This window comes from Mandrillus leucophaeus, unplaced genomic scaffold (genome assembly GCF_000951045.1).
Source record: "Mandrillus leucophaeus isolate KB7577 unplaced genomic scaffold, Mleu.le_1.0 Scaffold146, whole genome shotgun sequence".
Lineage (NCBI taxonomy): Eukaryota > Metazoa > Chordata > Mammalia > Primates > Cercopithecidae > Mandrillus > Mandrillus leucophaeus.
The window spans coordinates 1785168-1812485 of NW_012101432.1; the positions used below are offsets into that span (position 1 = coordinate 1785168).

The following is a 27318-nucleotide window of genomic DNA, read 5'->3' on the forward strand; positions in this document are numbered from 1 at the left end:
AGAGCTTTGGACTTGTCAGCCTCCACAATCGCATGAACCAATTCCTTATAATAAATCCATTTATATATGTATATATATAAAATGTAGATATATATGCACATTCATTCTATTGGCTACTTCTCTGGAATACCCTAATACACCCCATAGTAGGAGATCTGAGAAGCACCATTTCATGCCCTTTGTGGTCCAATTTTTAAACTACACATATTTAGGAGAACCTCCACACAGATTTGAAAGAACCTCTAAGGTCTCTGGGCCTCTCTTACGGAAGGGAAATTTAGGAGGAGGTGGTTAGTAGGATGAACTATAGCCCTTACCACTAGAGTTGCTCTTAGGGCCTCAGTGGTCTTCATCTTCTCCCTTTTCCACTGTCCATTTTAAATTCTTTCACTTTGGTGGGTCTTGGTGGCTTAACAGATGGAGTAACCCAAACCTTCATTCTTGAGCGGGTCCAGTCAATAAACATGAAGAAAATTGTGCTTGAAATGGCCTATAGATTTGTATATTATTTGTCTTTTTAATTTTTTAGTCCTGAAATAATCATTTTAAAATAACTTTTAATGTAATATAAATAAGATTGTATAAATTAAGAAAATCAACTGAAGTAGGTCCCAGTTTACCACATCTCCAAACTATGTATTCTTTTTGAATACATAGTTTGAGACATGGCAGAGTCTCTTTTCTAATTAGGAAATTAGGAAATATTAATTAAGACCTCTATGTCCTCATGTTCTACCTCCTACAGGAGCAATATGTCCTCATGTTGTACCTCCTACAGGAGCAATAACCATACAAAAGGCCAGAATGCCTTCTGCCTCCATTTAATCGAATACTCAGTTGATTATAGATTATGTAAATGAATTTGCTTGAGAAAGGGCTTTTCTTGGCAAAACAAATCAGAATCTGTATTTTAGCTCTGTCAAACCACGCAAGGAAAATAAATAAAAGCATAAACTCAATTCAGTAAATCTTTATTGAGCTCCCACGGGGTGCATGAATTTAGGATCTATAATTTACATAAGTAGGAAAGTGTTACTTTAGCCCCCTTTTTTTTAAAAAAAGCAAATTACAATTTCTGTATATATTTCAAGTGAATCATTTAATGTCAGTGAGGTTCAGTTAGATGTTACCATAAGTATTAACAGAAGAAAAAGGGAAAGCACAAACATTTTCCCTCTACCAGAAAAGGGTCTGATGTAAGATAAACCAGCCCATTGGTTTAACAATAGCTCATTAAAAAGGCCAGAGAATCTGGGAGATGTACTTGGAAGCACTGTCCTCTGAGGGCCCATTCCCAAGGGACAGCAAAATACTGAAAAAAATTAACTGGCTCAAAAATTATATTGAGAGAGGAAAAGAGTTAGTCACAGCTTAGAAAAAAATTCCAGAATAAATGACACTCGCTAGATTAGTAATTCTGATGTTTCCTTGGAGTTGTCATAGTACTCTGTGGGAACCAGAGGGACTACAAACTGATGCCCCTTTGAACAGAGTGGTTTTAAATAATAGATTCTCCAGTGCACCAACTGTATTTTCAAGTATAATTCTGGTATTTGTACCTAGCAATACAGAAGAAAAAGCAGCAAGGAGAAAGTGTCAAGTATATAGGACATAAAATGATTTGGCAGCCCTAGAATTCCCAGTATGAGTCTTTTTCATCAGGAAAATCACATTCTGGCTCAGTCCAAGGTAAAACTGGAGGCAATGATATTGATGGCTTGTTATAAGCAGGAGGCAACAGTGAAAGTATTGAATCATGGCTTTCTTCTTTCATCTGTTAAAGAAACTCAAAATAAGGCTGTTGATATATCATTTCAATACATCAGTTTTGTTAGCAATAAATAACTTTTAAAGAATTTATGTTAAATGTGTTTAAAATTGTTTTCAGGTATTCCCCCTAAAACTGCCTTTGATTCTAGTCATCTGAAAACAGGAAGAAGAGCCAAATAAACTGACTTCTTATCAGAATTACTTTGCCCTTTCATCATTTCTAGCCAACAGAGAAAATGTCTCTAAATTAATCAAAATATACACCAAGCATCAATAACATGTAATGATAGTCCATTTTGTTTTTACTCATTTTGTTTTGAAGAATGAAAGTATTTTAGAAAGTCTGTAATTGAACTACCAAAAGTTTTCTTGTTTTTAACTTTATTTTGTAACAGAGTTATTAGTAAGAACCTTGGTAACCAAAGTATCTCATCAAGCCAACAAAATAAAGTGACTTTTTAATAGTAATTAAAAACATCGAGACAACGGATGATAGATCAGCTCACCTGTTTGAAGAAAACATGGGACAATAAACTGCTTGCTGATGGCCTGAAATTTTTAAGAAAGTTATAAAAAAAAAACCTTTATATTAGAATGTAGATTTCAGGTGTATAAATATGTTAGAAATTAGGTTTAGAGCTATAAAACCCAATAAGAAAAAAATTAAAAAGAATATATATCAGAAGCCCAATTCTTAGCTACAACCTTGACTAAAGGGAATAATTGTAGAGGTATCCTTCAATTAATCTATACTCAACATCTACTGGACACAGTATTTACTGACAGTAACTTAGTAGGGTAGCAGCAATTTACATTTTTATACTGCTTAGAGTCAACATAAATGTGCTAATTAATGTCTAGAAAGAGTAACTGATTTTTACTCTGATTTTTCTTGTAAAAATCAGTTAGAAAATGGTACAGCTGAGACTGAGCCCAACTCTTCTGATTTTTTTTTTTCTTTTGAGATGGAGTCTCACTCTGTCACCTAGGTTACAGTACAGTGGCATGATCTCGGCTCACTGCAACCTCTGCTTACTGGGTTCAAGCGATTCTCCTCCCTCAGCCTCCCGAGTAGCTGGGACTACAGGTGCATGCCACCACACCCAGCTAATTTTTATATTTTTAGTAGAGACAGGGTTTCACCATGTTGGCCAGACTGGTCTTGAACTCCTGACCTCAGGCGATCCACCCGCCTCAGCCTCCCAAAGTGCTGGGATTATAGGCGTGAGCCACCGCACCCAGCCTCTTCTGATTTTGAATCCAGTATTCTCATTTCCTTGTTCCTACTAGTTGTTCTTAGCACTGACATTTTCTAGATTAGACAATATTTTGATCAAAACATTGATAAAAGATTTGTATTCTCCTGGAAGGGCAATGTTACAAAGCTTCTATAACATGTAAAACACGTACATTTTGCAGTATTTAGAAGAGATCAATATTACCTTTTCTCAGGATCTTGTTGCAAACAGAGCTGTACCAAGCTAAAGAAGGCAGGAGAGAAGGTTTTTGAGGATGGTGTGTGTAATCGGTCACTATTTACTGTGTGAGTTCCACTGGAGACAAGCACGCTTTCTCCAATCCCAGAGTCTACACCTGACCGGGAGTTTTTCATTCTGGATTCTGATTGAGGGAAAATACTGATATCCAATGGGCTGTAAGGAGGACCTTTCAGTTTCTGTAACAGCATCTAAAAGAAACAGAACTTTCCTTCAACACTTTCCAGGCAAAATATTAAAACAGTAACAATAAAGCTCCTAAGAGTCTATAGCAAATGTATTTAACAGAAATTATCTAGAATGTAAGCAATCTTATGAAAGGGAAGTAGTTCAGGGATTTTAGCAGCACTTACCTGAGTTCTATGCATGTCCTGGAAAGGCACCTGCCCACTGGCTAATTCACATGCTGTAATCCCAACACTGTAAATATCTGACTTCACATTATACCCATGTAAATCCTGTAGGACACAATTAATTTGAAGTCTTTTAGTGCAAATAAGTTAACCAAAAGTTATACATGTGTGCTTTTTTGATAAAGAATGGTGAACAATAATGGAAAAGAAACCCATAAGTGACAAATCAAGACACACTTAATATATGGTATTTAATTTCCTAACATAATTTTGACAAGAAAGAGAAATAAAGTCTTGCAGAAGGCCATTCACCAATCCACATATAGTCACAACTGTACTTCAGTCAAACTCAGAAGACACTTGAGACACAGAAAACCCAATGCAACGGCCACACCTGACCTGTCTCAGTAGTTCTGGACTCAGCCACGGCTGCACTGATGTGCTGAACTGTGGGAAATCATACACAGCCGTATGCCTCTGTCCATGCTTAACCAAACTATGCAGATGGGACAGGCCAGAGAGGGTCACTAGGCCATCACCAGAAATGAGGATATGGCTGGCTTTAATACTCCTAGAACAAAGAGAAACAACCCTAAGTAATAGGAAACTGGCCAATGAAGAAAGAATAAAAATCTGGTAGGAACAAATCCATATATTCTCTTGGAAATTAAATACCCTTTATAAAACAGCAGTATAAACTGCAAAACAGTACTGCAAAACTGCTGTTTACACAGGAAATATTCAGGGAATAAGAATTCTTTCTCAACTACTTACTACAGCACCAACACAAGTAAAGATATATAATTGAAAGCTACATGTTAAGAACTGATGGCCGGGCGCGGTGGCTCACGCCTCTAATCCCAACACTTTGGAAGGCTGAGGCAGGCAGATCATGAGGTCAGGAGATCGAGGCCATCCTGGATAACATGGTGAAACCCCATTTCTAATAAAAATACAAAAAATTAGCCGGGCATGGTGGCGGGCGCCTGTAGTCCCAGCTACTTGGGAGGCTGAGGCAGGAGAATGGCGTGAACCCAGGAGGTAGAGCTTGCAATGAGCCAAGATTGCGCCACTGCACTCCAGCCTGGGGGACAGAGCGAGACCCTGTCCATCTCAAAAAAAAAAAAAGAACTGTTAATATTTTTTCAAACAAGGAATGGAATCAAATAATTAATTTCACTTTTTTTTTTTTGAGACAGAGTCTCACTCTGTGGCCCAGGCTGGAGTGCAGTGGCATGACCTCAGCTCACTGCAACCTTCACCTCCTGGGTTCAAGTGATTCTCCTGCCTCAGCCTCCTGAGTAGCTGGGACTGCAGGTGTGTGCCACCACACCTGGCTACTTTTTTTTTTTTTTTTTTTTTTTTGTATTTTGAGTAGAGACAAGGTTTCACCATCTTGGCCAGGCTAGTCTCAAACTCCTGACCTCAAGTGATCTGCCCGCCTCGGCCTCCCAAAGTCCTGGGATTACAGGCATGAGCCACCATGCCTGGCCAATTTCACTATTTTTGAATGCTGTTGCAAAACACCTAAGAAGTGTTACCTAAAAAAAAAATCAAACAATATTTGAAATATAAGGTTTTAAAGCTAAATGTAATACTATCCAGTAAAAGTCTCTCTCATACATCATTTATAAAAAGATATATTATACATTTCCTTTAATTGTCAGATAAATTATAAGAGCCTTGTTTTTCGATCCCAAACACTGAATTTGGAAACTTAACAGAGGAGGATGGCCAATCATCTGGTGACATATAATGAAACCCCAGTTAACCAGAATATAGTGTGTTGGAAATCCTTGGTTAACTAGAATTTTGCTGAAAAAACAATAGTAAGACTAAAAGCTTTAAGGAGATTGAAACAATAGGAAAGCAAGCTTATTTAAAGGTAACTTAATTAAAAAGTAAGATAAAGTCGCAGTATATCTTAGAACAGCACTGTTTTTAACATTCAGTCAATCACTTTTGCATATACACTTTGGTAACAAGAGAAGTGATATTTAGGATGATAACCTCAAGGTACTGCAAAATAAGAAATCGAAGAAAAGTTTAATTCCAATTTATGCATAATATAAGATGGAAAGCAGATAATGAAGCTCTTCATTTGCTTAAACAAAAACAGAATGAAAAACACCCAGCTAACTAGGATCCCATTTCCTACAGCTCATCTCCTGAACATCCTCATTAGATTGAGACTGTGAGCTCCATGAGGGCAGGCACTCCAGCCCAGCACCAAGAACTGCTTGGCACAGAGGATGTGGTATGAACATGTTTGGTGAAGGGACATAAAATGTAAGCAATCCATTGCACCTAATGGTCCCTTCCTCCCTCAATTTTCACTTACAAGTTTCCTATCCCTCTTTTCTAACATTCAACTGCTCCTTCCTAAAACCTCCTTCAGAGAGTTCTTCCAATAAAATTATTTCATTTAGTAAAATACAAATAAGTAAATACCTGTGAATATAGCCATTTTGGTGCAGATAGTTCAACCCTCTCACTGCTCCAAAGAGAATGTTTCTTATTAAAGTTTCACTCATTCCCTCAGGAAAATAGGTCCTCAAGAGTTGACTTGCTGAACCTGAAAGAAACCCCTAAAATCCTTATATGAACATTGAAAGTGATTTTGCTTCCAGCTGTGTTTTAATGTTCTCTTCAACCATAAACACAAACATATCTGTTACTTTTTGGAGTCTAACCCAAACAACACTTTCCCACACAAACATGATTTTCTTTCAAGAATCTTTAAACAATTTTTTCTAATGACACTCTAGAGATTAGTAAAGAGAATTAATGATTTGTCAATATTATTGAATAAAAATACATTCTGTGTGTGTGTGTGTGTGTGTGTGTATATATATATATATATATATTCTTAAATCCAGAAGCAATTCACAAAAGCTGTGCTAAAAATCAAAGTTCCAGAATCCATTCACTATTTATTCAACACAATTATGGAACACAACTTTGTGCTAAGTACTATGTGAGCACCTGGGGACACCACAAATAAAAATATATAAATGATCCTGGCCCTCAAGAAGCAGTGAGGGAGATGGGCACACACAAAGATGTTTCTAATACAGTGAAATAGTTTACAATGCAGTGTAACAGGGACAGGGATGGGGTGCAGAGGTGGAAAAACAACTTCTTCCTGCAGAATAACAGTAGGTCTCCATTAAAAGAGGGGTAGGAAGCTGAAGGGAAGAGACAGCCTGTGCAAAGGCATGGAATTCTTGGAAAAGCAGTGGTGGTTCACTGATCATCATACCAATTCTTACCTTTTTCTGCAAACTAAAATTCAACATGCACCAGATATAGAAATATACCATGAAATCTAAAATCAGTCATTAGACTTATAAATTAAATGTGGCAAATCATAAATCTAAAATCCCAACTCATCTATATAATTATAACATCTAGGCTAAATTATTTAAAACCAGCATTCTTACCATAGGCCATAAATGGAGAAATAACCCAAAGCCAGCTGCCAACAGTGAAAACTGTCCAATAAGTTGTAATATTGGGATGCCGGAAAAAGTGGGAGAGAATCACGGCTTTCTAGGATAAACACACAAGAGACAAGACATTTAAAAATAACCCTTTTTTCCTTATGATGAAAATGGCAGTCGTGGCAGCTAATACTCAAGGGCGCTCATTAGTGAAAGCACTGTTCTTAGTGCTTTTATCTATTTAAATCTCACAACCACTCCACGAAGTATGTGATATTATGATTCCCATTTTTCAGAAGACAGCACTTAAAAATAAGTTAGAAAACCTGTCCAAAAGCATGCAATTAATAAAAAGAAGTGGAAGTAGAATGTGAACTTAGTTTCTCTCTAGGGTCATACTCTTAACTGTACTATGTTCTTATTATAAAAACATTTTAAAATACCTAAAAATCCCTCTATTGCCACCTCACAGAGACCCACTGTTAACATTTCATACGGTTTCTCCTAGTCTTTTTTTTGTTTGTGTAATATACATGTGCACATATAAATATTTTAAGAATTGGAACAATATCCAAATAAAATCCTTTCCCCCTTTATATCAAAAATGATTAGTGACAATAAAAATGGTATTATAAGATACCTGAAATGCAATTCTGTCAAAATTTGTCATTTGGAAATTAATTTTGCTTATCTGGATGAAAAGGAAACTGTTTTTTATTTCTTCCATTGCCCTATGTGACTATTTAGGATGGGACTAACTAGGGGTATTGTAAAACTCCAGACCTGCATTTTGAATATGATACTCATTTGAAGGAGCAGCAGTTACCAAAGTTGGAATACATGTGTTCTTTCATATAATGAATCTGGCTTCCAAATATTCTTTCCAATTCTGTAACTGCATGTTAATTAGAAGAAATCTATATTTCCCTAACAGAAGAATTATTAGTTTGGGGGAGAAAATTCTTATAGATGTAATCTCCTCAAATAAACATTATATTAAATACAATCACCCCTTAATATCCATGGAGCATTGGTTCCAGGACTGCATCCCCTGACCGCCTCCCACACACCACCCCATGAATGTACCAAAATCTAAGAATGCTTAAGTCCCTTGTATAAAATGGCATAATATTCACATATAAGCTATGCACATCCTCCTATATACTTTAAATCATTTCTAGGTTACTTATAATGTCTAATACAATGTAAATGCTATGTAAATAGTTATGCTGTGTTTTATTTGTACTATTTTTTATTGTATTATTTATTTTAAAATATATGTTTTCTATTCACAATTGGTTGAATCTGCAGATGTGGAACCAGTGGATACAGAGGGCCAACTGTGTATCATTTTCTTCATATTGTTACCTGTAAAGCTTTCAGGCGTTCTTCATTGCAGTTTTCCAGATTTGTAATTTTTATAGTTACCAGTGTTCCCGTGGGAGTATGCCGTGCAAGATGGACAGAAGTCAAGTTGTCAAATCCTCTTCCTATAATCAGGCATAAAAGTCATGTTAGTAACCAAAGAAGAAAAAAAATTGACAATTTAGACTTCATCAAAATTGAAAAGTCTTGCTCTTCAAAAAGTACTGTTAAGAAAATGAAAAGGCACACTACTCATTCAAAGTATTAATAATACTTATCAAGCAATCCAATTAAAAAACAGGCAGAGGATTAAACAGGCAATCCACAAAATAAGATATAAGAACAGCCAGTAAGCATATGAAAAGATGCTCAAGATAGAGAAATGCAAATTAAAACAGTGACACACCATTACATATCTATTATAATGACTAAAATTGTGACTTGATAAACCAATTGCGATATACTCACACAATGGAATGCTACTCAGCAATCCCCTGTCCCCACTCCTAGTCCCTGGCAACCACCAATCTGATTTTTGTCACATAAATGGCGTCAAAAAGAACACAGTCGTCAGCTTCTTTTGTGTTTAGCTTCTTTCGCTTGGCATATGCTTCTGAGACTCATCCACGTTGTTGTATGTATCAGCAATTAATTTCTATTGCTGAGCAATAAACAATTGTATGGCTATACCACAATTTATTTATCCATTTATAATACTGATGGTTATTTAGGTTGTTTTCAGTTTTCGGTGACTATAAAGCTGCCAAAAACATTCCTATACCTATAATGTATAGGTAGACATATGTTTTCATTTATCTTTGGCAAATATCTACGAGTAAGATTGCTGGGTCATGTGGTAAATGTATGCTTAACATTATAAGAAGTTGCCAAACTGTTTTCAAAAGTGGCTGAATCATTTCACATTCCCACAAACAATGTATAACAGCTGTCACTGCCTGACATACTCACCAGCATTTGGTATCGTCAGCTTTTTAAATGTAAAACACCTAGAGTGGCACTTGCTAGCAGCCACCTAATAAACATTAGTTAACTCCCTCTCTCCATGGTCACCAAATTTTGTCAGTTTTATTTTTGAAATGAAGTTAATCTCAAATTCATCTCCTCTCCTCAGTGTCAGCGTCACTGACTTAGTCTGAGCCCCATCCTGTCGCCCTGGATGTATGCAGTGACTCCCTCATATGCCCTGCATTCTCAGCCAGGGCACACACCAGAATTACTGAGGGAACTACTATAAAATGCCTCTGCCTTGACCCCACACCCCAGAAACCTTGGTCCAGTAGCTCTATGATGGAATATAGGTGTTGTAATTTTTAAAAAGACACAGGTAATGAAGATGACACTTCTGGTTGTGCACTGCTGATCTACTACATCTTCCTGACTGTTGCCTGAGCTGTTTTAAATTTGGCATTTTATCAATGGCAGGTCCTGCAGCAGCTGAGAGCTTAGATCCTACAGTCAGAAAGATCTGGTTTCAAATCACTAACTGTATGACTATCTCAGGGCCTCAGTGTCCTCATCTGCGAAATGGGAGTGGCAAAGGGTTAAAGGAAAAAAATACATACTAAATGTTCAGCATCATGCCTGTTAGATGGTATTATTGTCATCATGATTCCACAATGTCTCTCTAGCAGAAGGACAGTAAATTCCAAATCTCCACCTTAAATCATCTGAGTAATAAGGAGGGTAGGTTGTGGACACCATTCTAAATCCAACCACATGAAGTCCTTCACAACGCGTTCCAAACCTGCCTTTCCAGATTCATCTCCTACCACTGCCTACTCTCCCCTTGTCCCCACTTGTAGTCACAGAGGAACTATATGGTATTCTCCCCTAACCATCCTTCCTCAGTCATTTACTGAGGTAAACATGTTTTCATCTTTTTAGAATTGGCACCATCTGAAACTCCTTTCTAATTTTGAGGCATTTGCCACTATGTGTTATTTCAAAAAGGTTAGATCCTTACTCTCCCTTAGTCTCCTTGACCTTGGTATGTGACCTATGCTTGGCCAACTGGAGCATGGAGTGAAGGACAAAGCAGCAGCAGTCGTCAGAGCTTCCTGCAGTGGGCCAGCGTCTGGTGGCGGGCAGTACATTCACTAGGCTGCTCCTATTCCACAGTCCTGGTTCTTGTTATGCAGCTTCTCTTGGCTTCTTCCAAACCTATTTCTCTAGCCAATAATTCTGTGAGTTAGCAGCATTGTTCAAATATTCCTTTTTCACTTAAGTTAGCCAGGATTGTTTATGTTGTCTATAACAAAACCTATGACTAGAATATCTAGCAAACTCTTCCTCATTCAAGATCCAGCCCCTTTTTGCCATTTCTCTTAACTCCCAGAGGTGGTTCGTTGTATGCTCCATCTTCTCCGTTCCCATAACACTTAGGACATACCTCTACTAAAGTACTATATTGTGTCTTCATCTTCCTAGAGATGATGTCAATTCCAAGTGTTCTCCTATGCTTTGTTCCCCTATTTGTTTAACAGATGTTTCTGAATATTCAGAGCAAATGTTTCACATATGTAGAGCTATAAACAATAACCCATCCTATTCCACACTTAACTGAAAAAGCTTTCTATTACAAATGGGATTTTAGGTAAATTTTTAAACTAAGAAGCAATTTAGTTAACGGACTGTGACTGAAAAGATTTATCTGACTTGATTTTACTTCATACCCAGTAAAAATTATACCCATAAAATAGATGCTTCCCACAATAAACACACAAATAATAAGTATTTAGTGTCTTCCTCATGTAAATGTACTGCAATGGAAAAGTAAACGTTCTAGACAGTAATCCTGAAAAAATCTGAGTCATTATTTTAAGATAGACATAAATTAATTGAATCCACTTGACTGACACAATTAGCATCTAGTTTTATGCTGGAGGTAACAACAGAAAAAACTTGTCTACAAAATAATGTTTTTGTCATCAATTTAATTTCTAACACTGAAGGGTCAATTAGAAATTCAGAATTATTACCTATTTCTACTTGGAGCTCATAGTGAGAAACGTTGGTGGAACATACTACTTCGCTCGCTCTAGTGGATGGAGGTGACCAGGAAAGGGTTGGCTCATCAACCTGCATTTGTTTTTAAAGATAAAAACAAAATAGATGAAATTCTTGGTCCCCCTGCCCCAATATAAAACACTGGTGTTATATTTTCAAACACAGAGGTGCTCATTAGGAAGGTACTGCAAGGTGGCTTAAGAGACTGTTTTAAGATCTAAAAGGAATTTACCAGTTGCTCATTGATGTTAGTTAGAAAGCCATTAGCCTATGGAGAGGGCAGGAAAAGGAGATTTACAGATAGCAAGGAATACTTTCCAGTGTAATTTCCAGTAAAATGTTTAGGAGTTGCGAAGAATGTTAATTCTTCAGGATAGCTGACAAATGTACCAAGCGAAGAGCTGCAGAGACCTGTGAGGGATATTCTATGCTTGTGCTTTTGCTTCAAGCTAGAGCCATATTTTGCACAAGGTACATGCTCTGCTAGTGAAGATGTTAACAGTCAAGGAACAGTTTCCAGACTGCAGCCTATTAAAATTGCTGATGAAGTTTTTAGCAAGATGAATCAGACGGGAGGTCCGAAAGAAAAATCAAAGGAGATAGACCTCCTAAGTGTATGACCAAGTACTGATAGGAGGTCTCATGGTGTGCTTTGGAGTGAGAGTCAGGTTTGCACCTGAATACAGTGACAGTGAAATAACATGAAGGTATGAAAAAGAAGACGCCTAAACTACTGGCTTCATATGATAGCCATGAGGGTCTCCCAATGGACGTAAGTACTCCAACTTAGGAGCCTCTACAGACAGGTGGCAGGGGAAGGAAAAAAGGGGAAAAATAACATTACTATGTGCTAGGAATTGTGTTAACTCCTTTTCACATTCTTAGCTCTTTTTAATCAAGAGACAGAGATGGAGTTTGAAACAGTCACAGGATTAAATGTTCCCTAAACTTTAAGAGAGCAGGAAAAAAGGAATTACAAACCCATGGCTAAAGATGAATAAGGGTGACTATTGTTCAAGAGGAATGAAAGAATGTAAAAAGAAATTCTACTATACGATTGGAAAAATCCTGATGAGAAAACAAATCAAAATAAAGCAATTTAGTTTCTCTTTTTTTCTGCCTCTTTACAATCTGATGGAAGCAATTCAGTTTCTTTAAAACAGGTAGTCCCCAGATAAACTCAGATTTAAAGACTACATAAAAGAGACAGAAAGAAAATATAACAGTTTTAAAATTTTTTAAGTGGTATCAACCTGTAAGCCTGTCAGGAAGGCTAGAGACATAATGAACTAAGGCTCATAGTTCATAGGCTTGGAAAAAACAGCATAATGTTATGGGGTGATGGACTAAAATCAGAACTAATCAGCATCTATTTTGCTTCCATCTATTCCATTAGGGAATTAGTCTTATTTAAACTAGAAGGGACACTTGTAAATAACACTTGTAAATAAACTTGTAAGTAAGTATTCAAAGCTCTAAAAAGGTTGTTTTAAATAGGTTCAAACCTCCAGGCCCAGGGCAATTACACTTAGGATATGAAGTTTGCAACTATGGTAGAACTCAGATGAAAAACCAGAATAGAAGTAGTAAACAATGACCCAATTTTCAAAAAGGGAGAAAACTACAAAGGGGCAAGCTTGATGCTGCTGCCCAGTAAAGTCAGAGATCAAATTATTCGATAGGTGAACTATGGGCACTTTAAAAAGCCACATGGTAATCCCAAGAAGACAACTCGGATTTACTAAGAGCAAATCATCCCAAACTAACCCCACTTCTCTTTTTCACTTGATGACCAGTTAGATGATAGAAAGCAAAAATTATGGCAAAGTCCTTGACTTTGCTCTGTTAAACTTTTTAATGACTTCCTGAAAATGAAACAGGCTGGCTTGAAAAAAGAAAAAGTATGGATCATGCATTGCTGGGCATAGCTAATTACCAAAAAAAAAAAAAAAAAAAGGCAGGACTCACAATCATCCTGCAACTAGAAGAATGGGCCCAGTTCAATAAAATTTTACAAGGATAAATGCAAAACCTTGCACTTAAGTTAAAAAACAAACAAACAAACAAAAAACAATAGCCTAAATACAAAATTGAGGATACCAGGTTTATGACTTGGAGGTTTCAGTCAATAGCATGACAGAGAAGGTTAAATAAAAGCATAATATGGAGCTACATTTACAGAAGCAAAATTGAGCAGACTGGAAGAGACAAGAGTTTCACTGTGTTCTGAAATGATTAGATAGTATCTGGAGCACTATGGATAATTGAGACACCACAGTTTAAGAGGGAATTATAAAGTGGTGACTGTAAAATGGTGATGCCTGGAGAAGGCCAACCAAGTCGGTGAAGGTTCCAGCAACAATGGAGGAGTTGAAAATATTTAATCTGGAAAAGAAAATATTAAGAATATATATAGTTGCCATTTGCAAGTGACCAAAAGACTAATATAGAAGGGTAAACAACTGTTCAGCGAGAAGAGCTGAGATCAACAGATAGAAGCTCCAGGAAGTAGATTTCAGTTCTGCATAAGAAACGTGGAGTAACCGGTGCCATCCAAGTGTAGTTCAGGCATCAAGCTGCCTCTTTCCATTATCCTCTCTCCATTGATATATTTGGAGGTTGGATGACCACCATTGACAGTAGTTGAGCTACACGGAGGTACAAGAACTGGAAGTGAAGAGGGAATGGTCAGCAATTGGAAGGCTAGAAAAAGAAAAGTTTTGATGCCCACAAATGTCTGCTTGCAGTGAAAGGAAGTACTGTGATATGAATTTCAAGTACTTTGACAGCTGTCATTAGTTCTCCATTATACATTAAACTGCCTCTAATGATTTGGTTTCCCATGTAACTTTTCTATAAGAGTGGATTGATGATACAATGTAAGGGCACCATTTCCTCTGGCACTGGGAGACTGGGTTTATAATGAGCTTGATTAATGTGGATCTGATACTGAAATATGGATCCACTCTAGGTTTGCTGACTAAATCCAGTTTCTGATCCAAGAGGCTGAGGAACATCATGGTTCAATAATCAAGCCAATGAATAGCACTCTGAAGTGTTTTCAGAGAGATCCTGCCAGACTTTTACTTGTGGTGAAACATACCTTTCTGTATGTTTCTATTTTTCTGTGATGACTATTTTTCTACAATGGAGCTCTTTTTATTTACATTTCTACAATGAACTCTCAGAGATATTGTAGAGAACACTCCCTACATAAGTTGAAAATTAGACTAGATGGCCTCTCATGAATCACTGTAATGCTAAAATTGCATTACTTTAAAAAGCAGCATCTCAGGTCAAACACCACAGCCTTTCATTTGCAAAGGTTAACTATAGGAAATGAATTTTCCTACAGATAGAGGGGTTTCCAAAGTTACAGGAGACACAAATCACTTGGAAAACCAGACTGTCCCCCAAACATGATATTTTAACATAAAATTTAATCCTATCTACAAAGTCCAGGCCAATGGAGAACAAGCTGTCCAAAGAAAAGACAACAGATGGTGTTTTACAGCATGACTCAGAGAGTGCACAGGGAAGTTTTTCTAGTCATCAGGCACCAGTTTCCAGCTGGTGTCAACTTACATTATACAACTTTTCCAATTCATGTTTCCACGAGAGACTTCAGATTATGCTTCTGCTTCTCTCACTGAAGATTTTAGTCTAACTCTACTAACAGAGAGGGATGTGACATTTCAATCCTTAAATTATAGAAAGGCTCCAACCTGGAGGTTTAAAGGATTCAGGTGGCAGCTGTGAACATTTGCTTAGTTCTAGGCCTCTCTCGGTAACAGCATGGAGACAAGAATCACTTTACTTTCTGCCTCACCCAAAGGGATTTACTTGAATTAAAACTCAGACTGGGAGGGAGGTGGAGAAAGATGGCTGAATAGAACCCTCTAGCAATCTTCCCCCACCCTTTAGGAACACCACATTGAACAACTATCCAAACAAGAAGGCACCTTCGTAAGAATAAAAAATCAGGTGAGCTATCACAGTACCTGGTTTTAACTTCCTATCACTGAAAGAGGCACTGAACAGGGTAGGAAAGATAGTGTTGAATAGCTGATGCCTCCCCTCCCTCATCCCCTGGGGAGGGAGAGTGCAGTGATTGTGGGACTTTGCACTGGAACTCAGTGTTGCCAGTCACAGCAGAAAGCAACACAGTAAAGAATTCAGCCACCGCCCAAGGAGGGAGTATTTAGATCAGCCTTAGCCAGAGGGGAATCACCCATCCCAGCAGTTGGAACCTGAATTCCAGCAAGCCTTGTCTGCCACCACAGGCTGAAAGCCTCTGGGGTCCTAAACAAACCTGAAAGGTAGTCTAGGCCACAAGGACTGCAATTCCAGGGCAATTCCTGGTGCTGTGCTGGGCTTGGAGCCAGTGGACTTGGGGGGCCCATGACCTAGTGAGACACCAGCCAGGGCAGCCAAGGGAGTGCTTCTGTCACTCCTCTTCTAACCCCAGGCTGTGCAGCTTGTAGCTCCAGGAGATTCCTTCCTTTCCCTTGAGGAGGGGAGAGGAAAGGGGGCTTGGTCTTGAATAAAAAGGACTTTGTCTTACAACTTGGATTCCAGCTCAGCCACAGTAGAATAGGGTACCAGATTCCTGAGGCCCCCATTCCAAGCCCTAGCTCCTGGACAACATTTCTAGACACACCCTGGGCCAGAAGGGAAACTGACCTAGTTCTGGCAGGATCCATCACCTGCTGACTAGGACCTTGCGCCTTGAATAACCATCAACACTACCCAGGCAGTACTTGCTGTGGGCCTTGGGTGAAACTCAGGGCCATGCTGGCTTCAGGTGTGAACTAGCACATTCTCAACTGTGGTGGCCACAGGTAGAGGCTCCTTCTGCTTGAGTAGAGGAGAGGGGAGAGTAAAGGGGGCTTGGTCTTGCAGCTTGGGTACCAGCTCAGCCACAGTAGGCTAGAGCACTAAGCAGACTCCTGGGGTCCCTGATTCCAGGCCTTGGCTCCTGGATAGCACTTCTGGACTGGCCCTAGGCTAAACGGTAGCCCACTGGCCCTGAAGGGAGAAACCCAGGCCTGGCAATATTCACCACAAGCTGACAGAAGAGCCCTCGGGCCTTGAGTAAACACTGGCAATAGCCAGGCAGGACTCTGCTATGGGCCGGGGACAATGGTGGCCATGAGACTCCTTCTGCCTGAGGAAAGGAGAGGGAAGAATGGGAAGGACTTTGTCCTGTGGTTTGCGTGCCAGCTCAGCTGCAGTAGAATAGAGCACAAAGTAGATTCCTAAGGCTCCTGACCCATGGCCCTGCCCCCAGAAGGCATTTCTGGACCCACCCAGGGCCAGGTGGGGAGCTCACTGCCCTGAAGAGAAGGACACAGCCTGGCTAGATTCAACACCTGGTAACTGAAGAGCCCTTGGTCCTTGAGTGAACATCCAGCTGGGCAGTGGTGGCTGCAGGCCTGGGGCAAGACCCAGCACTGTGCTGAGCTTCAGGTCTGACCCAGTGCAGTCCTAGTTGTGGTGGCAACAGCAGTGCTTGTGTCACCCCTCGCCCAGCTCCAGGCAGCTCAGCATGGAAAAAGAAACTGTTTGGGGGGAAAGTAAGGGAAGAAAACGAGATTCCCTGCCTAGTAATCCAGGTAATTCTCTCAGACCTTACCCAAGACCACCAAGATGGTACCTCTGTGAGTCTGCAAGAGTTACAGTTTTGCTGGGCTTGAAGTGGTCCTAATGCAGATAGAGTTGCAGTGACCAAAGACTTAGATCACAATACTCAATTCCCTATAAATACTTGGAAAGTCTTCCCAAGAAGAATGGGTACGAGTTAAGTTCAGCCTTCAAAGACTACGATAAATACGTAACGCTTCAATGTGCAGACATTAATGAACACCTACAAGCATCAAGAACATCTAGGAAAACATGATTTCACCAAATGAGCAAAGTAAGGTACCAGTGACCAATCCCGGAGTGACAGAGATACATGACTTTCCAGACAGAGAATTTGAAATAGCTGTTTTGGGGAAGTTCAACAAATTTCAAGATAACACAGAGAAGGAATTCAGAATCCCATCAGATAAATTTAACAAAGAGATGGAACTAATTTTTAAAAAATCAAACAAATTCTAATTCAACTGACATACTGAAGAATGCATTAGAGTCTCTCAATAGCAAAACTGATCAAGCAGAAGAATTAGTGAAATCGAAGATAGGTTATTTGAAAATACACAGAGAAGACAAAAGAAAAAAGAATATGAAAGAATGAAGCACACCTATAAGATCTAGAAAACAGCCTCAAACGGGCATATCTAAGTTATTGGCATTGAAGAGGAGGTAGAGAAAGATATCAGAATAGAAAGTTTATTCAAAGGGATAATTACAGAGAACTTTCCAAACCTAGAGAAAGATAATCAATATCCAAGTATCCAAGAAGTTATCCAAGTATCCAAGATTATCAATATCCAGTATCCAAGAAGGTTATGGAACACCCAGCAGATTTAACCCAAAAAAGACATTTAACAATCAAACTTCCAAAGGTCAAGGATAAAGAAAGGATCCTAAAAGAAGTAGGAAAAAAGAAAGAACATATAAAGGGGCTCCGATACATCTTGCAGCAGACTTATCAGTGGAAACCTTACAGGTCAGGAGAGAGTAGTATAATATATTTAAAGTGCTGAAGGAAAAACCTTTCTTTTTTTTTTTTTGAGACAGTGTCTCACTCTGTTACCCAGGCTGGAGTGCAATGGTGCGATCTTGGCTCCCTGCAACCTCCACCTCCTGAGTTCAAGCGATTCTCCTGCCTCAGCCTCCCGAGTAGGGGGGATTACAGGCGTGTGCCACCACGCCCAGCTAATTTTTTGGATTTTTAGTAGAGATGGGGTTTCACCATGTTAGCCAGGATGGTCTTGATCTCCTGACCTTGTGATCCGCCCACCCTGGCCTCCCAAAGTGCTGGGATTACAGGTGTGAGCCACCGCACCCAGTGAAAAACTTTCACAGTTTATCCAGTGAAAATATCCTTCAAACATGGAAGAAGAAATAAAGACTTTCCCAGAAAAACAAAAGCTGCGGGATTTCATCAATGCCAGATCTCTCCTACAAAAAATGCTAAAGGGAGTTATTCAGTCTAAAAGAAAACAATGTTAACAAGCAGTAAGAAATTATCTGAAGGTACAAAACTCACTGGTAATAATAAATACATACATAAAAATAGTCTGTTATAACTATTATAACATTGTAATTGTGGTATGTAAACTACTCATATCGTGAGTAGAAAGATTAAAAGATGAACAAATAATAACTACAATACCTTTTCAAAATAGCATAAGAAGATATAAATAGAAACCACAAAAAGTTAAAAAACAGGAGGAATGAAGTTAAAGTGTACAGTTTTTATTAGTTCTCTCTTTGCCTGTTTGTTTCTGCAATCAGTGTCAAGTTGTCAGTTTAAAATAACATGTTATGTTATTTGCAAGCCTCATGGTAACATCAAATAATAAAATCTACAACACATATACACAACAAAAATGAAAAACAAGAAACTAAAACATACCACCAGAGAAAATAAACTTCACAAAAAGGAAGAAGACAGGAAGGAAGGAAGAGAATACACAACAAATAACAAAAGCCAGCAGTTAAGTCCTTATCAATAATAACACTGAATGTCAATGGATTAAACTCTCCAATGAATAGACATAGAGTAGCTGAATCAATTTTTTAAAAAGATTCAATTATCTGTTGCCTACAAGAACCATACTTCACCTATAAAGACACTCATAGACTGAAAATAAATAAGGTAAGAAAAATATTCCATATAAATGGAAACAGAAAAAGAACAGGAGTTGATATACATGTATATCAGGCAAAATAAATTTCAAGGCAAAACTTATAAAAAGAGACATGGAAGGTCGTTATATAATCCTAAGCAAAAAGAAAAAAACTGGAGGAATCACATTACCTGCCTTCAAATTATACTACAGAGTTATTGTAACCAAAACAGCTTGGTACTTGTATACAAACAGACACACAGACCAATGGAACAGAACAGAGAACTCAGAAATAAATCCATACATCTACAGTGAACTCATTTTTGACAAAGATGCCAAGAACATACACTGGGGAAAGGACAGTCTCTTCAATAAATGGTGCTGGGAAAACTGGCTATTTGTATGCAGAAGAATGAAAGTAGACCCATATCTCTTGTTATATTAAAAAATAAAATTGAAATGGATTAAAGACTTAAATCTAAGACCTCAAACTATGAAATTACTACAAGAAAACATGGAGGAAGTTGTCCAGGAAATTGGTCTGGGCAAAGATTAATTGAGTAATACCCCAAAAGTAGAGGCAATCAAGCAAAAATGGACAAATGAAATCACAGCGAGTTAAAAAGTTTCTGCAGAGCAAAAGAAAAAACAAAGTGAAGAGACAACCCATAGAATGGGAGAACATATTTGCAAATTACTCATCTGACAAGGGATTAATAACCAGAATATATAAGGAGCTCAAATAATCCAATTTTAAAAATCTAACCATCTGATTTAAAAATGGGCAAAAGATCTAGAAATAGACATTTCTCAAAAGAAGACATACGGTTCTGGGCACAGTGGCTCACACCTGTAAGCCCAATACTTTGGGAGGCTGAGGTGGGAGGATCACTGGAGGCCAGGAGTTCCAGATCAGCCTGGTCAACATAGTAAGACCTCTTTTAATTAGATGGGTGTGGTAATACATGCCTATAGTCCTAGCTTATCAATAACCTGAGGTGAAAGGATTGCTTGAACCCAGGAGTTCAAGGCTGCTGTGAGCTATGATTACACCACTACAGTGTAGCCTGGGTGGCAAATCTTTTTGGCCATCTCCAAAAAAATAAAAATAAAAACAATTGTTCTTTAAAGATGACATACAAATGGCAAACAGGTATATGAAAAAGTGCTCAACATCACTGATCATCAGAGAAATGCAAATCGAAACTACAAGGGGATATCATCTCACCCTAGTTAAAATGGCTTTTATCCAAAAGACAGGCAATAACAAATGCTGGTGAGGATATGGAGAAAAGAGAACCCTCATATACTGTTGTGATAATGCAAATTAGTACAACTACTATGGAGAACAGTATGGAGGTTCCTCAAAAAACTAAAAACAAAAAACAAAAAACTACCATATGATCCAGCAATCCCACTGATAGGTATATATCCAAAAGAAAAGAAATCAGTATATCAAAGAGATATATACACATCCATGTTTATTGCAGCACTATTGACAATAGCCAAGATTTGGAAGAAACCTAAATGTCCATCAACAGATGAATGGATAAAGAAAATGTGGTACATATGTACAATGGAATATTATTTAGCCATAAAAAAGAATGAGATACTACCATTTGCAACAACATGAATGAAAGTGAAGAACATTATGTTAAGTGAAATATGGCAGGCCCAGAAAGACAAACTTCACATGTTCTCACTCACTTGTGGGAGCTAAAAATTAAAACAACTGAACTCATGGAGCTAGAGAATAGAGGCCAAGAAGGGGTGGGTAGACTGGAGATGGTTAATGAGTACAAAAATATAGTCAGATAGAATGAATAAGATCTAGTATTTGATAGCATGACAGAGTGACTACAGTCAACAATAACTTATTGTACATTTTAAAATAACTAAAAGTATAATTGGAATGTTTATAACACAAAGAAATGATTTATGCTTAAAGTGATAGATAACCCATTTACCCTGATGTAATTATCACATATCATATGCCTGTATCAAAATATCTGAAGTACCCCATAAATATATACACCTTCTAAGTACTCCAATTAAAAACAAAAAAACCCTCAGATACTACGTCCTATTTTATGAAGAGACAGGTAACCAGAAGACTAGAGTATTAATGAATAAAAAGCCAAATAACAGAAATAAAGACAGCTGAAGATAGGGCTGGGGGTTAAATTATAAGCAAAATTAACTGGGATTCACTAATTTTGTAGCGAATAAGGCATTTGCAAGGTAGGTTCCATTCTGTAGTAAAAAATGCAATATAAAGTATGGAATAAGGAGAAGAAAAGATCCCAAAGAAATATCCTAAGATATATCTAAGATATACAGAAGCAGAGCCAAATAAAAAGTGTAAGTGGAAAAGCTTCATAGATACAATATTTGAACCAATTCTTTATGGATGAGGAAGAATTTCAGAAGCAGAAAAGAAAAAAGAGTATTTCAAGTAGAGAATGAAACTAATACATATTCTACACCAGCTAAGAGCCCTCATATTATGCTAATTTGTACTTTATTCTATAGGCTTTAGTAAGCCAATGGAAGTTTCAAAGCTGGAAAGCGACACAAGCAGGCCTGTATTGGTAGCAGTACTGAACACTGAACAGATGTGAGTGGTGGGAGAAGACTATGTGTGTGTCTAGGAGAGTAGAGGCAATGAGTCCACCTGCAAGAGCCCGGGTGAGAGACAATGAGACCTGAGCAGTAGCAGTGCTCATGTGAAATAGGGGATAGACCCCAGGGCATTTCAGAGACAGATTCAGAAGACTTGGTGAATAATAAATATGGGGGCAGAGGTAGAGGCTGTGTGAGGATAACTCTAAAGTTTCTAGTTAGGATGACACAGTGGATGACTTTTCATTAGCCGAAGTAGGAAATACAGTGAGTTGGTGGGTTTAAAAGAAGATTAAGGTTTTATTCAAACTGAGTAGTGATGCCTTTGAAAAATCCAATCGGAGGTATTCTAGAGACATGTCTGTTGCCCAGGAAAGAGTCTGGGGTAAAAATCTGAGAAACATCAGTTCTGCTTGATGCCAGGGTCCCCTCAGGAAACCTGTGGTAACTCCAGGACAATCTGAAATTTGAACAACTTAAGTCATAGGAACAGGTAAACTGCTTAGGAAGAGCCACTTTAGGAAGAAGAGAAATGGCCAGTTATAGACTCCTGGAAAATGGCAGGAGAAAGGAGAAATAGTAAAAGACACTGTAAAGAAAAAGAAATAGAGGAGAACCAGAAGTGAATAGAAGACAAAAGTTAGAGCATTAATTGTACTCAACCATTTTTTTTTTTTTTCAAAGATGAGATCTCACTATGTTGCTCAGGCTGGTCTCGAACTCTTAGGCTCAAGTGATCCTCCTGCCTTGGCCTCCCAAAGTGTTGGGATTACAGGTGTGAACCACAGCATCCAGCCTAACCATTTTCTTACCAAGTATTGATGGATACTGGTTTCAGACTGTTTTTCAGGTCTGAGTGATTCAACTTGTGTTCTTGAAGTGCAGAAACAATCCTGGAAGTCAGAAATGCATTATATAAGTGAAAAATAAGTTACAGTTAAGCAGGGGTGGTGTGTAGATACAAAAAGGTCTAGTGACTAGAGTGGGGAGCAGAGAGGAAGGGCAACATGCAGGAACCTGGAATTGAAGCCAGGATCCACATCATGGGGGAACTCAGTGTGGAACAGAAGGGAGAAGTGGCTGGGTATGCAGACAAACTTCATATATGTTAGCATTTCACTTGGTGCTATCGCTGATCCTTGCCCTCTTTTCTTGATGTCATAATAATTCATTTTAACTGTTGGTGTTAATTTTTAACTCTGTCTGTCAACACCACTGAGGTTTTCTTCTGAATATTTAGCCAAAGATTATTCTGCTGTATTCATTATAATTATTTTTATTTTGATCCTCAGCTATCTTCTTAAGTATAGAAACCATGTTTATTCACATTAAGCCACATATTGAGTGAAAAAATAATTATTTTTAAAGGTGATAAACATCTCTAATTACAACTCAAAGCAAATTAAGAGAGACTTACTTTTATCATCACAATTTACATTTTTTTGCATATTTACCTATGGTTCTATTATTATTTATTGCCAATAAAGAAATGTAACACCTACATGTGATTTATCACATCATCAATCAGTGGGGTGAAGCTGACCTTATACTATTTAGGAAGAAAAAGTATGTCAAAAGAAAAGTATAAACACATATGTATGAGAGGCTTTTATAACAAGATATTTTCAGTATCTGAAAAAATTTCTTTCTTTTTTTTGAGATGGAGTCTCCCTCTATCACCCACGCTAGAGTGCAGTGGCGCAATCTCAACTCGATGCAACCTCCGCCTCCTGGGTTCAAGCAATTCTCCTGCCTCAACTTCCTGAGCAGCTGGGATTATAGGCGCCTGCCACTATGCCTGGCTAATTTTTGTAGTTTTAGTAGAGATGGGGTTTCACCATGTTGGCCAAGCTGGTTTTGGACTCCTGACCTCAAGTGTTCCACCCACCTCAGCCTCCCAAAGTGCTGGGATTACAGACGTGAACCATTTCAAAATTTTTCATTTCAAGTATCTTATGGATATTTATTTTTATATAAACATTAAGGTACAATTTCAAATGAGTCTCTTAAGATATGTCTAGCTATGTCTACTTAACACTTCGTAGTCAATTACTTAAAAGTAAGTTTCCTTTTAAGAAACGTCAGAATTTCTCACTAATCAAACTAGTCATTTTCCCAGTTAGCCTATACTGCTGATTATTTTAACTTGAATTCCTACAGTCTGTATACTTTATAAATCTATTACAAAAATTTGGCATATATTCCCACTGTTTGATGTAAAACTCACCCTGAAGAATAGATGCTAAAAATGTCAAGATAGCTGTACAACTGAGTCCTCTGCAGAGTTTCTAATGGCTTCCTAGCGTGAATAACATTTATAATAAAACAGTTTTTGAAGATTATTACTGCTGTTCATATTGAAAATATCCACCAGCTAGGCAGGACATTTATGTATTGTTTGGTATTTATATATTTTTACATTTAGCTTTAATTTTTCATAACGACCATTAATACCACTGCAAAAGAAGAATTAACAACAGGCCTAACTGCTATTCTTAGAAAAGAGCTGCTTATAAGGTTGACCCTTGGCTAGTATCTGGGAACTGGGATTTTGTGGAGGTTCCCTTCATAAGAATTGCTCACTGTGTCTAAACCGTTCGTGCAAATAATATGGTTTATGCTGAACACCTGGCTTTTTTTCTGGGAGACTGGAATTTTGTTACTTGCTAGCAGAGCATGCCTACGTGACAAGTCCCCAATAAAAACCTTAAGTCCAAGTCTCTAATGAGCTTCCCTAGTAGACAACATTTCACATGTCACACCTCTGGGGGAACTGTGCATATCCTATGGGACTCCACTGAGAAAAGATTCTTGAAAGCTTGCGCCTGGTTTCCTCTCAACTTCACCCCACACACCTTTTCCCTTTGCTGATTTTGCTTTATACCTTTTTGCTAATAAATCTTAGCTGTGAGTATGACTGTATGATAAGTTCTTTGAGTCCTCCTGGCAAATCATTAAACCTGAGGGTGGTTTGGGAGAACCCTGACACAGCCCTCAAAATACACTCAAGCATTTAAAGAGCCGTTACCTCTAAAAAATGTGCATCACTTTTTTGATGAAAGAGAATTTAAGACATATTGACCCCATTTTTTTTTCAAAATAAGAGTTGTGATCTATGTTCTCAGTTTATAAAAATACAAAAAACATTTTATAAACTAATATGGCAGGCTTCTATTGCATCATCTTTATATAAAATTTTCACAGCCTAAGAAAGTGATCACTATTAAATACGAAGACAGCTAAAACCAGCCAATATAAGGAAGATATTTTTGCTCTCTCCACCTAAAAAATGTTAGCATGTTCATTAGCTGCCCATATTATAAAAATCACAAAATAGTCATATCTTATCCTTCAAAACATTTTTATATCCACACTGCATCAATCAAATGCTGGTGAACATAATAGCTCATGAAGAATCTACAGGCTAATTTCTTTCAGGCAGTATAATGATTTAAAATCATCCAGAAGAAAGCTCCCACAGAACATTTTTGAATATCATTTCTTTGTCCATTATCATAATAGCCAAGTAAAAAGTAGTTAGACCTTATAAAGAAACTGCATTTCTCCTTTGAAAACAGCATTTCTTAGTTCTCAAATAGAGGGTAAAACTTGAATGGGGAGGAATCCTTAAGTAAAAGTATCAACTTTATCCCAATTGCATAAATTTCTCATTTAGGAAAAAAAGTAAATATTTCGATTCAAAGAATTTAAAATATTTCACCATTGCAGAAAAATTGATTTAAAGTTAAAATCACTAACAATATAAATCACCCATGATCACATTCTATTATTTTTCACAAAACCCATAATTATGGAATAATAAGCTAAGACATCCTTTTTCCAAAATTTGAAAACCCTGGGCAACACACAGCCCGCTGAATCTCAGAATCCTCACCTATCAAATGAGGGGAATAGACTAAATGCCCTTCTATATCTTTTCCAACTTGAAAAATTGATACAAAATTGATACAAAATCTTAAGTAATCCTTTAGAGTAGGGGTGGCAAACTATGGTCCATGAGCCAAATCTGACCCACCACCTGTTTTTGTGAATAAAGTTTTACTGGAACACAGATACATTCATTCATTTATATATTGCCTATGCCTGCTTTCATGCTAGTACTTCAGCAGAAAAGTAACTGTAACAAAGACCAAAGGGTCTGTAAATACTATCTGGCCTTTACAGAAAAGCTTGCTGATCTCTCCTTTAGAGAATAAGACATTTCACCTCCGTGTATTTTCCAGATATATAAAGCTTCTCTTTCAAGTGGTAAAGCTTTACTTTAAACATAAAAGTAATTGTATTATGTATTTTCCATATTACTAACAATACGGTCTTCTAACTTCATAGTTCTGCCTCTCAGCCTTGGTAACTGATAGAATAGATTGGCAGGTATAAGTCCAGCTCCAATTTTTTGCAATCTTGGACAAACTGAAAATGAGGATAATGCCACATGCCCTGCTAAACTTCCACAATGTGAAACTATGAAAGAAATATATGAAAGTATTTGTAAATTATAAATCATCATACAAATATACTCATCTTTTTTTTTTTTTTGAGATAGGATCTCCCTCTATCACACAGGTTGGAATGCACCGGCATGATCACAGTTCACTGCAGCCTTCATCCCTCACTCAAGCAATCCTCCCACCTTAACCCTCTGACTAGCTGAGACTACAGACATGTAACACCACATCTGGCTAATATTTTATACAGACAGGGTCTCACTATGTTGCCTAGGCTGGTCTTGAACTCCCGAGTTCAACTGATCCTCTAGTCTTAGTCCCTGAAAATGCTGGGATTACAGGTGTGAGCCACTACACTTGGTCTACTCATTATTTTTTAAAAAGCCACGTTTTAATATAAGTATTCCCTATTATTATTATGTATTAAACAGAATGAGAGTCCTCAAGCTACTTAATCTAAAGTAGATACCATGGATCTAAATACAAATAAAAAACCAGTTGGCAGCTATACCTCATATTATACTTGATCCAAATGATTTTATTTTCGGTTAAGTCAAAGGGGTTATTTTTAATACTGTTTGGCTTGCTTTTGGTCAGATGGAAATTTGTAAAAGGAACTTTTGAAAGATTTAAAAGATAAGGCATAGCTAACTGGTGTGGGTGGCATATCGAAGTGTAACACCTATGAGAAAAAGTAGATATGGGACAAAGGATTAGAATAATGAGCATATTGAAGTATATGAGAAGTTCTTCATGAAAGAAAAACTCAATGGAATGTAATTCATTTCCCAAGTCCAGAAGTCAATCAGGTTAAAACAATATCTCAGAGCATAAGAATATCCCATCAGAATATCCCTTTTATTATGGCTTGGCATTAACATCCAACTACTCTAACAGAACAAAATCAGATCTATATTTACAAAAACTTACCAAAAGAGACATTGAATCGCTTTAGTTCATACAGAAAGTGACAAAAATCCATCTATTCCAAAGAAGGCTTTTGTTTTATCTTCCTTTCAAGATGCAGATATATCCTA

At 37.6% G+C, this 27318-nt stretch overlaps 1 protein-coding gene across 2 annotated transcripts; it reads right to left on the reverse strand.

The window, feature by feature from the left end:
- Nucleotides 1–955: 955 nt before the first annotated feature.
- Nucleotides 956–27318, reverse strand: STRADB (STE20-related kinase adaptor beta). 2 transcript variants are annotated; one of them, XM_011974495.1, is made up of 11 exons: nucleotides 27212–27318; nucleotides 22628–22708; nucleotides 11427–11526; nucleotides 8431–8552; nucleotides 7063–7171; nucleotides 6071–6194; nucleotides 4019–4190; nucleotides 3620–3724; nucleotides 3213–3457; nucleotides 2277–2319; nucleotides 956–1774 (listed from the first exon to the last, which is right to left on the reverse strand). In XM_011974495.1, the coding sequence occupies exons 1-11, from the start codon at nucleotides 27221–27223 to the stop codon at nucleotides 1631–1633; spliced, it is 1257 nt and encodes a 418-aa protein (XP_011829885.1). In that variant the 5' UTR covers nucleotides 27224–27318; the 3' UTR covers nucleotides 956–1630. The 2 variants fall into 2 exon arrangements, with proteins under 2 accessions (XP_011829885.1, XP_011829886.1); XM_011974496.1 differs by having other exon boundaries at nucleotides 956–1798.